The 13,434-nt window shown below is 41.7% G+C and overlaps 1 protein-coding gene across 1 annotated transcript in view; it reads left to right on the top strand.

Moving 5' to 3' along the window:
• Positions 1-264: 264 nt before the first annotated feature.
• The window catches only part of lmbrd1 (LMBR1 domain containing 1), a 184,775-nt gene continuing 171,605 nt past the window's right edge, over positions 265-13,434 (top strand). The window contains exon 1 of the mRNA XM_073056502.1: positions 265-392. Coding sequence (XP_072912603.1) covers positions 333-392 — 60 coding nt within the window. The 5' untranslated portion in view covers positions 265-332. The remainder of the gene's footprint in view (positions 393-13,434) is intronic.

Raw genomic sequence — 13,434 nt, forward strand, 5'->3', positions numbered from 1 at the left:
CCAGGAGAGGTCCCTTTACATTTATTTATTTCATCTTCCAGTAAACTCGAAGGATTTTTCTCTGCTGAGAATAGGTCTCACTCCATGAGTTTTGTTATAGGTTTGAAGCTTCAATCTTCAAACACCATCTCCTCGTGTCGGAAGGGAGGGAGCAGCACCCAAGCGTTGCTGGTGCCGCGCTCGAGTGCGCCTTTGCGGGCCGTGACCCGTGACGCACATACGCATGGCGCGTTGAGGAGAGGCGTTGCGCACGTCGCCGGTGCGCGGGTACGTAGAGGAGCGGTTGCGTATATACGTCGCTGTTGCTGGGAGGTGGTGGTGACTGTTCGGAAATGGGGTCGGTGCTCACCGAGGCCGTGTGGGGATGGTCCATATTCACCCTCGTTTTGCTGGTAGGCGGAGGTTTCGAGCGACGCCTTTCCACGGCCGGCATGGCCGCGTTGCGCGGCTCTCCCTGTAGACTTCAGCCCAGTTCTGAGAGCAGAGGGAAGGCTAAGTCAGGGAGGCCCGGGTCTGGATCACTCTGTAATTCCAGGAACCCGGACCGGTGCTCTGTGTTGGTTGGCCGTAGGAGGAAAAGTTTACTGAGGAAAGTAAACAGTAGTTACTCGTGGTTCTGTATATCAGTGTATTCACACTGCTAACTCTACTCTTCAAACTTCTGGGTGATGTCACTTGCAGAACCAGAAGGGTGACCTTAGTTAACCAGTACCTTCCATAAACGAGAAATTTGAGGTTAGGTGTAACTGGTAATGGTTCTTTCATTCCGTAAATGGAACGGATTAACTATAGTCGACTAAATGGGGAGCAATTCACAGGGTTGAATAGCTAACACTTGTACTTACAACAAATTTTCCTTTAGTTTGTTGCAAGTTAATTAGGCAGTATTGAGGCTAATCGCGAGAAAGAAATGGTTAAGGAAGAAGACAACATAAATATTGTCAACTTCTAAATTAAGGGAATAGCAATCAGTTTGTGCAGAGAAACTCCCATTAGGCAGTTGTTGTAATTACCCAATAGGTTCTTGGGGATAAGGGGTAACTGATGTGGATACTTTGGAGAGGGTGTAGAAATTTACTAAGATACTAGGAGTAGAGGGCATGTGCTATAAGGAGAGGTTGGACAGTGTTAGGTTGTTTTTACTGGAGCACTGGAGGCTGATGGGAGACGTGATGGAGGTTTACAAGATTGTTCAGAGGCATGGATGGAGTATTCAGCTGGTATCTTTTTTTTTCCCTAAGGTTGAAATTTATCAGAATCAGGTTTCTTGTCACTGACTTATGTCCTCAAATTTGTTGCTTCATGGCAGTAATGCAGTGCATGACTTTAAAAAAAAATCACTACAAGTTATGAAATAGTGGAAAAGGTGAATAATGAGGTAGCTATCATGGGTTCATGGATCACTCAGAATTTGATGACAGAGGGGAAGACATTGTTCCTAAAAGGTTGAATGTGGGTCTACAGGCTCCTGTATCTTCTCCCTCATAGTTGTAATGCAAAGAAGGCACCCCTGCCCCCAGAAGGTGAGGGTCCTTAATGCCTCTTTCTTCAGGCACTGCCCTTTGATGTTCTGGATGGTGGGGAGGGTTGTACAGTTTGATTCTACAGCCCTCTGTGACCTCTGGCAATTCTGTGCTTTGGAGGCTCCATACCAATCTGGATGCTTTACACCTTACAATAGAAATTTGCAAGAGTATTTGGTGACCTACCAAATCTCCTCAAACTCATAATGAAGTAGAGCTGTTCATGGCCTTCTTCCTGACTGCCTCAATATGTTGGGCCCAGAATAGATTCACTGACATTGATTTATTGAAGTACTGCATGGAATCAGCTCTTTGAGCCACACTGCTGAGCAACAGCTGATTTAACCCTCGCTTAATCATGGCACAATTTACAATGACCAATTAATCTAAGCTGTTCGCCCTTTCCATCACTGACCCCTCAATGAGGACTAATGAGTACTGTTCTCCTGACTTTCTCTTCCTGAAGTTCACAATTCCTTGATCTTGTTAAATGTGAGGTGGTTACAATGCCACTCAACCAACTGATCAATCTCACTCCATTATGCTGCTATCTGAGATTCTACCAACAGTGATGTCATTGAATTTGTAGGTGGTGTTTCGGCATGAGTGTCAGTGTAGAGAGAATAGAGCAGTAGGCTAAGCATGCATCCTTGAGCTTCACCTATGTTGATTGTCAGCGAAGAAATGTTTTTACTAATCTGCACTGAGATGGTCTGATGAGAAAGTCAAGGATCCAGTTGCAAAAGGAGGTACAGAGTCTTGAAAGCTTGTTGACTAATACTGGGGGGATGATGGTGTTGAACATAAAACTGTAATCAATAAATGGCACATTGACATAGGTCTTGTCAAGGAATTCCAAAGCCAAGTGGAGAGCCAATGAGATTGAGTCCACTATAGATGTTGTAGCCTTAGCCAAATTGTGGGGGGGTTCAGCTCTTTGCTGAGGCAGGAATTAATTCTAGCTATAACCAATCTCTGAAAGCACTTCATAGTAGATGTGAGTGCTACTGGGTGTAGTTGTTGAGGCAGCTCGCCTTGCTGTTCTTGGGACTGGTATGATTAATGCAGATTTGAAGCCCACTGGACCTCTGACGGCAACAATAAGGCTGAAGATGTCCTTGAATACACCAGCCAGATAGCACAGTTTTTCAGTATCCTGCCTGATGCATTGTGAGGCTTCATTCTCTTGAAGGCTGTTTTGATGTTTCTAAGATGGAGATCACAGGGTTGCAAGATGTTGTGGGGATTTGTACAGGTGTAGTGTTATTCTCCCTTTCGAAACATTTATAAAAGGCATTGAGCTCATTGGGGAGTGAAGCATTGCTGTCATTTATGCTATTAGGTTTTGCTTTGTCAGAAGCAATTGTGTGCAAATTCTGCCATAGCTATCGTGCGTCCGATGATTACTCTAACTTCACATGGCATTGCCTTTTTGCTTTCATGTCTGGGTTTTTAGAGTTTTGGATTGCCAGTCTTAAATGCCACAGAGATCTAGCCCTCAGTAAACTGCATTCCTCCAGATCTCCTGGTTCACGAAGACTTGGTATATTCTCGAAAGGCCATTTGTCAACATTTCTAATGTTTAATACAAGAAGGCAAACATTTTAGGTGAGAGAGATTAAGTTCAAAGGAGATGTGCAGGGCAAGTTTTGCCTTCACAGAGTGGTGAATCCCTGGAATGTGCAGCCATGGCAGTAGTGGAAACAAATATGATAGAGACTCTTAAGGGATTCTTGCATAGGTACCTGAATACGCAAAGAATGGAGGTATGTTGGATGTTGTGCAGGCAGAAGGGAATTTTCAGTTAGGAATTTAAACACTCGCTTAATGACTTCGCTACAACATTATGGGCCAAAGGGCCTATTCTTGTGCTGTTTTATGTTCTGAATAACTGGGGCTAACCTGGCTTAGGTTTTATTGGACTAGATTGCTGTTATCACAGATTGTTTCCATGTATTAAACTGTAACTCTTATAATAGTAAAGAGTTGCGCCGGAAATGCAAGTGGTTTCACTTATGGAAGGTTGTAACATCTTTTTAAGTTTTATCACTTAGTTTTTAATTAAAATATACATCCTTTAAGATTGAAGATATTTTTGCAAACAATAATGATGAAATAATATTCAGAGGCTTCTCATGAAATACTTTGTTGGGTAAACCATACTTTGCTAAACTAACACATTGGAAATTTCTCTGCCGTGCCCAAGGGCACTGAGGGCATTGAATAGCTTATTAATGTAATTCAAATATAAAGTGTATTTGGAAGAAAGGATTGAATTTAAGTACCTGATTGTATGAAACATTACTGAGATGAGCAATTGTTTTGTTCCAAGCTGAGCAACTGATTCATACTTGAATGTTTTGGTAATGCAGTTAGCAGAAACACTGGGGCTATATTATAGACCACCTAACAGTTCATGGTGTTTTGAAGAACAAAATCGTAGAGAGATTACATTCTGTTTCAAGAAAGTTCAGAATGTTATTGTAGGTGATTTTTAACTTTTCACATATTGCATTCTCATACAGTGAAAGGAATAGATGGGATTAAGTTTGTCAAATGTGTTCAGGAAAGTTTAATCATTACAAAGAAGGCCCATTAACAGTGCAGGAGTTGATCTGCTATTAGATAATGAGACAGGGCAGGTGACGGAAGTTTATAGGGGAACACTGCATCTAGTGATCATAATGCCACTAGTTTTAAAATAAATATGAAAAACAATGTCTGGTCTGTGGTTTGAATTTCTAAATTGGAGAAAGGCAAATTTTGATGGTATCAGAAAGGATCTGGCAAATGTGGATTGGGACAGGCTGTTTTCTGGCAAAGGTGTACTTGGTAAGGCATCCAAAATTGAAATTTTGAGTACAAAGCTTGTCAGAATAAAAAGTAAAGATAACATGTTTAGGGAACCTTGGTTTTCAAGAAAGATTGAAGCCCTACTGAAGAGGAAATAAAAGAAGGTGCATAGCAGGTATAGACAGGTAGGAACAAATGTGGTGCTTAAAAGAAGGCATGAGGTTGCCCTAGTAGTTAAGACGAAGGAGAATCCTAAAAGATTCTACAGATATGTTAAAGGGAGAAGGATTGCAGGGGACAAAGTTGGTTCTGTGGAGGATCAGAATGGTAATCTCTGCATGGAGTCAAAAGAGATGCAGGAGATCTGAAATGTTCTTTATGTACTCAAGAGATGGACACAATCTATAGAAGTGAGGTAAAGCAGCAGCGAGGTCATGGACCCTATACAGATTACAGAAGAGGAGGTGCTTGCTGTCCTCAGGCAAATCAGGGTGGATAAATCCCCTGGGTCTGACAAAGTGTTCCCTTGGACTCTGTGAGGGGCAACAACAAAAATTGCAGTAGCCCTAGCAGAGATATTTAAATCATCCTTAGCAACAGGTGAGGTACTGGAGGATTAGAGGATAGCTAATATACTCAAGCTGCTTAAGAAAGGCTCTAAAAAATAAACCAGGAAATTATAGGCCAGTGAGCTTGACATCAGTAGTGGGAAAGTTATTAGAAGGTGTTCTAAGGGACCAGATATGAGCATTTGGGTAGATGGACTGATTAGAGATAGTCAGCTTGGCTTTTTACGTGTTAGGTCATGTCCTGTCCAACCAATCTTAAGAGTTTTTTGTGGAAGTTATCAGGCAAGTTGATGAAGGCAAGGCAGTGGACGTTGTCTATATGGACTCCAGTAAGGCATTTGACAAGGTCCTGCATGGGAGGTTGGTCAGCAAGGTTCAGTTAGCTGGCTTCCAAGATGAGGTAGTAAATTGAATTAGATATTGGCTTTGTGGGAGAAGCCAGAGAATGGTCGTTAGGTAGATACTTTATTGATCCTAAAGGCAATTGCTGTGTCACAGTAGCATAAAAAGTGCACAGATATACAAGTATCAGAAGAGGAGTAGAAAGAATAAAAAAATAAGTTGACTCAAACAGTTTAACAGGAGTGGGTCATCACTTCCCTGGCCAAAGGTTGACTCATTATAGAGCTTAATGGTCAAGAGTAAGAATGACTTCATAGAGAGCTCTTTGGAGTAGTGCAGTTGTCTTCGTCTATTGCTAAAAGTACTCCTCTGTTCAGCCATGAGAGCATGCAGAGGGTGTGAAACATTCTCCAGAATTGCCAGGATTGTAGGGTTCTTTGTTCTATCACAGCCTCCAGTGTGTCCAGTGTGACTCCTATAACAAAGCCAGCCTTTCTAATCAGTTTATTGTGCCTGTTGACATCACTCGTGTGGATGCTATTGGCCCAGCACACCATCACATAGAAGGTTGTACTGGTGACAACAGACTGGTAGAGCACGTGAAGGAGAGGCCTACATACTCCAAAGGACCTCAGTCTCCTCAAGTAGATGAGGTGATTCTAGCCCTTCTTGTACACTGCCTCTGTTGGTGCTTCACTCAAGTCTGTCATCCAGGTGCACCCCCAGGTACTTGTAGGTCCTCACTAAATCCACATCCTCATCAAAGGTAACTGGGAGTAGTGTAAATTTAGTCTTCCTAAAGTCTATTACCATCTCTGTTTTACTGACACTGAACTGCAGACAATTCAGCTTGCACCATTTGACAAAGTCTTCCACCAGGGCTCTGTATTTATTCTCCCATTCTCCCATCCTCCCCTTATACACCCAGCTATTGCTGAGTCATAAGGGAATTTCTGTAGATGACATGACTCAAGTGTTTTATCTAAAGACAGGTATGCAGTGTAAACAGCTCTGAAGCCACATAAACTGTGGTCTGCCAGTCAGGTAGTCAATTATCTGGGATATAATGGAGGTGGCAACCTGCATTGAAAGGAGCTTTCCCCCCAGCAATGAGGGCTGTACGATATTGAAGGCACTTGAGAAATCAAAAACATGATTGTCACTGTGTTGCCCTACTTATCCAAATGGGAGAATGTAGTAGATGTTTGCCTCTCTGACTCGAGGCCTGTGACAAATGGAGTGCTGTAGCGATCAGTGCTGGGTTCATTGTTGTTTTTCATTTTTATCTATGATCTGGATGATAATGTAGTTAATTGGATCAGCAAGTATGTGGATGGCACCAAGATTGGGGATGCAGTGGACAATGAAGAAGACTATCAGAACTTACAGGATCTGAACCAGCTGAAAAATGGCAAATAGAATTTAATGCAGTCAAGTGTGAGGTGTTGCACTTCCGTAGGACCAACCAGGGTAGGTCTTATACAGTGAATGGTAGAGCATTGAGGAATGTGGTAGAACAGAAAGATCTGGGAATACTGGTCCACAATTCATTGAAAATAGAGGCACAGGTAGATAGGGTTGTAAAGAAAGCTTTTGGAACATTGGCCTTCATAAATCACTGAGTACAGGAGATGGGAAGTTAGGTTGAAATTGTATAAAATGTAGGTGAACCCTAATTTGGAGTATAGTGTGCACTTTTGGTCACATACCTACAGGAAAGAAGTAAATAAGTTTAAGAATACAGAGAAAAATTACAAGGATGTTATCAGGACTGGAGAACCTGAGTTATAAGGAAAAATTGAATAGGTTAGGACTTTATTCCTTGGAATGTAGAAGATTGAAGGGAGATTTGATAGAAGTAAGCAAAATTGAGGGGTATAGATAGGGTAGATCCAGGCAGCCTTGATCCACGGAGGTTGGGTCTGACTACAACTAGAGGTCATTGGTGAAGGGTGAAATGTTTAATAGGAACCTGAGGGGGAACCTCTTTACTCAGAGGTTAAAGAGTTGCCAACGCAAGTGGTTTATGTGAGCTCAATTTCAATGTTTAAGAGAAGTTTGGGTAGGTACATGAATAGTAGTGATATGGATGTGTATGGTCCAGGAGCAGGTTGATGGGACTGGGCAGTTTAAGTGGTTTAGCGTGGATGAGATGGATCAAATGGTCTACTTCTGAGTTGTGCTGTGCTTTTCTATGACTCTGACTCGCTGCTGCACAGCATTAGCAATCTTCCAATGCTGTCTGTGTGGAATTTGCATGCCTAGTTCTGGTTTTCACTTGCATTTAAAAACAAGGATATAACACTGACACTTCCCAAAGCACTGATGAATCTTCACTTGGAGTATTGTGAGCAGTTTTGGGTCCCTTATCAAAGAAATGATGTGCTGACTTTGGATAGGGTTCAAAGGGGGTTCACAAAATGATACACACAAAATACTGGTGGAATGCAGCAGGCCAGGCAGCATCTATAGGAAGAAGTACAGTCGACGAACTCATTTCTGCATACCTCAACACTGTTTTATCCCCCCTTGTTCAATCCCTTTCCACCTATGCTCATGACACCTCTCACGCTTTTAATTTTTTCTATGATTTTAAATTCCCTGGCCCCCACCGCCTTATTTTCACCATGGATGTCCAGTCCCTATACACCTCCGTCTCCCACCAGGAAGGTCTCAAAGCTCTCCACTTCTTTTTGGATTCCAGACCTAACCAGTTCCCCTCTACCACCATTCTCCTCCGTCTAGTGGAATTAGTCTTTACTGTTAATAGTTTCTCCTTTGGCTCCTCCCACTTTCTCCAAACCAAGGGTGTAGCCACGGGCACCCATATGGGTCCAGCTGGGCCTGCCTTTTTGTTGGCTTTGTGGAACAGTCCATTTCCAAGCCTATACTGGTATTGTCCCCCTCTTTTCCTTCACTACATTGACGACTGCATTGGTGCTGCTTCCCGCATGCATGCGGAGCTTGTTGACTTCATTAACTTTGCCTCCAACTTTCACCCTGCCCTCAAATTTACCTGGTCCATTTCCGACATCTCCCTGCCCTTTCTTGATCTTTCTGTTTCCATCTCTGGAGATGGCTTATCTGCCAATATCTACTGTAAGCCTACAGACTCTCACAGCTACCTGAATTATTCCTCTTCCCATCCTGTCTCTTGCAAAAATGCTATCCCCTTCTCACAATTCCTCTGTCTCTGCAGCATCTGCCCTCAGGATGAGGCTTTTCATTCCAGGACGAAGGAGATGTCTTCCTTTTTTAAAGAAAGGGGCTTCCCTTCCACCATCAACTCTGCTCTCAAACGCATCTCTCCCATTTCACGTACATCTGGTCTCACCCCATCTTCCTGCCATCCCATTCGGGATAGGGTTCCCTTTGTCCTCACCTACCACCCTACCAGCCTCTGGGTCTAACATATAATTCTCCGTACTTCTGTCATCTCCAACGGGATCGCTCCCTATGCGACTCCCTTGTCCATTTGTTGCCCCCCCATCCCTTCCCACCGATCTTCTTCCCAGCACTTATCCTTGTACGCAGAACAAGTGCCAGACCTGCCCTTACACTTCCTCCCTCACCACCATTCTGGGCCCCAGACAGTCCTACCAGGTGAGCGACACTTCACCTGTGAGTCGGCTGGTGTGATGTACTGTGCCCGGTGCTCCCGGTGTGGCCTTCTATATATTGGTGAGACCCGACACAGGCTGGGACTCTGTTTCGCTGAACACCTAAGCTCTGTCTGCCAGAGAAAGCGGGATCTCCCAGTGGCCACACATTTTAATTCCACTTCCCATTCCCATTCTGATTTGTCTATCCATGGCCTCCTCTACTGTCTAGATGAAGCCACACTGAGGTTGGAGGAACAACAGCTTATATTCCTGACAAGTCCTGATGAAGGGTCTCGACCCGAAACGTTGACTGCTCCTTTCAACAGATGCTGCCCGACCTGCTGAGTTTTTTGTACACCTTGTATTCCATCTAGGTAGCCTCCAACCTGATGGCATGAACATTGATTTCTCTAACTTCCGTTAATGCCCCCCCTCCCCTTCTTACCCCATCCCTTATTTATTTATTATCTCCCCCCATTTTTTACTTTTCTCTCTCTTTTTCTGTCTCTGTTTCTCTCACAAACACTCCTTGCCTGTTCTCCATCTCCCTCTGGTGCTCCCCTCCCCCTTTTTTTCTCCCGAGGCCTCTCATCCCATGATCTTTTCCCTTCTCCAGCTGTGCATCCCTTTTGCCAATCAACTTTCCAGCTCTTAGCTTCAGCCCTCCCCCTCCTGTCTTTTCCTATAATCTTGGATCTCCCCCTCCCACTTTCAAATCTCTTATTATCTCATCTTTTAGTTAGTCCTGACGAAGGGTCTCAGCCAAAAACGTCGATTGTACTTCTTCCTATAGATGCTGCCTGGCCTGCTGTGTTCCACCCGCATTTTGTATGTGTTGCTTGAATTTCCAGCATCTGCAAATTTCCGCGTGTTCACTGATTCTGTGTTTGAAATGTTTATCATATGGAGAGCGTTTGATGGCTCTGGACCTGTACTTACTGAATTCAGAAGTAGGGGTGGTGATCTTATTATCGAATGTTGGAATACCTTGATGGAGTGGTTGTAAAGAGGATGTTTCCTATGGTGAGTGAGTATTAAGACCAGCCTCAGAATAGAGAGGCATCCTTTTTGAATGGAGATGATCTTATTTAGCCAGAGTAATGAATTTGTGGAATTCATTGCCACAGGTGGCTGTGTAGGCCAGTCTATGTATATTTAATGCAAAGGTTGATAGATTTTTGATTAGTCAGTGCATAGAAATGGATCAGCCATGATGAAATGACAGAGCAGGCTTGCTGGGTCAAATGGCCTGATTCTGCTCCTGTATTTTACTGTCTTATTCCAAACACACACATGTTTGAAAGTTAGTTGGCCATTAAGTTTTCCCTAGTGTAGTTGAATCTGGACAGAATTGATTAGAATGCAAAGAAGTATAGTGGGAGAATGGTATTGCTCTGAAAACTGATGTGGACTTAATGGGCCTGATGGCCTATGCCGAAAGGAAATCTAAGTGTTTATTTAAAGATGTTTTGTATGTATTTTAATATAAACAATAAAAATGTTTGTGTGGTCAATATTGGTAAGGAGGAGGTACTCAATTCTGTGATTACTTACCAGGTGAGCAACACAAGGGCAACGAATGGATATAACATCACATGGGTGTTAAATTGGAAAACGTGTTTGAGTAGAGAGGAATTATCTCAGCTTATTAATTTACTTGTTAGTATACTTAATGATTTACTGTGCATTCACAATCTGTGGAAAGAATATGCTGAAATGAGCTTTTCATCATTATGGTACAGCACTATTGTAGAATATTGTGCTCTTGCTCACTATGCTGTGAGAGTGATTTTTGCCTTTCAGTTCAATATATTTGTTTAAAGCAGGATTCTCTGCCTTAACTCAATTTAACAAACAAAGTGGGAACAAGATGAGATCTTCTGACAAAATGGATGATTAAATCAAACTAATAAATTTGTTAAAAAAAAAAATCACCAGCTTGCTTGGTTTCTCATTTCATGGAGCTGAGAAGCAACCAAGTGTTAAGGATAATATTTGGCTATATATTTAACATATCATTGGCCAATATAGAGAAACTTGAAATTTTTGTAGTGATTAAAAGTCATAGAAATAATGGAGGGCTCCATGTTTTTATTGCTTTTCATATTTTGTTACAGTTCATGTATAAATTGACTGCTTAAACAATTAAGCTGCTGTAACTTGTTTGTAATAAATAACTTGGAATGAAGCATTTCAGTTTTTTTATTCCATTAAACTATTTATGGAAGTAAAACTGGCTACTGATGTTACCATAGGCTGTATTTTAAAAATGGATGAAAACTACCTGATTTGGTAGGCATGTGACTGCAGTTAAACATTGGTTAATATTTTGTTTCCCATAAAGTGGCTGAGCAAGCTGCTGAACTACATAAGCAAACACTTTGACATGGAAGATTCACAAGTTTTTTTTAATGCAACATAGCTGGTAGGAATGGAGAATAACTGCTCTTGACAGAATTGTTTATTCTCAAACAAAGTTTTCAAGGTTCCAGACCCAGTATTTGGTGGTCAGTGGATCATGGTTTGATACCAAAGATCAAAGCTTGAAGAATGATCAAAAGTCTGGAAGTTGAGGTCTGATGGCCAGAGCTCTGAGTTTGAGTCTGAGTCATCTTGAAGCTAAAGATGGCCTTTTCTGGGGTTGGAGGACTCTGTGGGTGGGCAGGAGGGAGGAACATGGCTTGTTTTGGGGATGTTGTTTTGTCATTTTTTTTTGTGTTGTTCTGCGAAGTATTGTGGGTAGGTTGCTTTCTTGGTGTTGGAATGTGTAATGACATTTGTGGGCTGTCCCAGCACATCCTTAGGTGTGTTGGTTGTTAATGCAAACCCACATTTCACTGTATGCTTCGATAAATAAATCTGAATCTTGATTTTGAAGGGTTGTCTTCTGCCTTATTACAGAAAGGATGTGGGAGCTTTAGAATGGTTGCTGAGGTGATTTACCAGCATGGTCACTAAACCAGGCAACATATCTTATTAGCAGAGGTTGAATGAGATAGTTTTTCTCTTTGGAGCAATGGAGGATGAGAGGAAACTTGAAAGACACGTATATGATTGAGAACCATAGATATAATGGACAGCCAGGCTGGTGTTGGCCAATACCAAAGGATATGTATTCAAGTTGAGTAGAGGAAAGTTCAGGGGAGATGGCAGAGGTAGGTGTTTGGAGCATATTGTTGGAATTGTAAAGGATGATAAAATAGGGATATTTAAAAGGATTCTTAGATTGTTACGTTGATGTAAGAAAAATTGAGTTTTTTTGGGCTTTGTTGCAAGTAAGGATTAGATTGATCGTAGAGCAGGTTTATATAAGCTGGCACAGCATCTTGGGTTGATGGCCCTCCACTGTCCTGTTCTGTTTTATGTATAATTATCTTTGAAATGTTCTACTGTTGCTTCTGAATTGGATTCTTGTATATTCCCCAATGATGAATGTAAGCTGCTGGTCTATTTTCCTGCTTTCTTTTTTCTTACTGAATAGATTCATTGGTCAAGTTCTAATTTCCTAGAACAGTTACAAATATTAGGAAATTTTAGAGGAAATTAACTACTATCCATTACCTCTGCAGTTGCCTCTTTTAAACAATAGGAATGCAAATCATCAGGTCTAAGTGATGTAGCTGTCTTTTACTCAATAGTTTACTTTTTTCCTTGTGATTATCGATTATTTAAAGTTCTTTCTTCCCATTTGCTTCCAGATTTTATACTAATATTGGAATGCTTTCAGTATTTTCTACAATGAAAACATAAAATATTTCTTCAGAATCTTGCCATTTCCTTTTATTGACTCTTCTGTCATACCTACTGAAAAGAGCTACTAAAAAACCTGGTCTTACTCATCCACCAATCATTATTGTGTTTGTTGATCTGGCAGTGCATTTAAAAAAATTTGGCCTTTTTTAATCCTGTCATGGCTAGCTCCTTCCTTACAATCCTGCCAGTTATTTGAGCCTTTTCAACTTTTAGCTTCAATTGTTTTCATCACTACATTGGTGGTTGTTTGGGGCCTAACACTCCGTCTCTTTAGTAACAATCTGCTGCAGGAACTCAGCAGGTCAAACAGCATCTGTTGGAGGAAAGGAACAGTGGATCCCATAAATGTCTCTTGACCTGTTGAGTTCTTCCAGCAGATTGTTTGTTACTCTAGATTCCAACATCTGTAATCTCTTGTATTCACGGTGTCTCTTAATTTTAGAAAGTGGAGTAACAGACTAATTTTATGATCAATCATTTATTTCAACTTTATCACATTTTTCAAAGTACAGAATGAGATAAATTGGCCTATCAAATCAATGCCTACTCTAGGCAATCTCATCAACCCCAGCCCTGTAATCCTCATATTCACTTACAGTAGTGATAATTTACAGTGGACATTGAACCTACCAACCAAGGATGTGAGAGGAAACCGAAACACAGAAAACCCACACACTTGCAGGAAGAAGATGCAAATGACATATCGACAGCACCAGACAGCACCAGGATTTAACCCATGTCATTGGAGTGTGAGACAGCTGCACCACTGTTCTGAAAGTAGAAAAGTGTGTTGAATGTGCTTTTTCACCATGAAAGTCATGTACGTCGAAGTACTTTGAAATCAACCTTTAG

This window comes from Hemitrygon akajei, chromosome 9 (genome assembly GCF_048418815.1).
Source record: "Hemitrygon akajei chromosome 9, sHemAka1.3, whole genome shotgun sequence".
NCBI classification, from domain to species: domain Eukaryota; kingdom Metazoa; phylum Chordata; class Chondrichthyes; order Myliobatiformes; family Dasyatidae; genus Hemitrygon; species Hemitrygon akajei.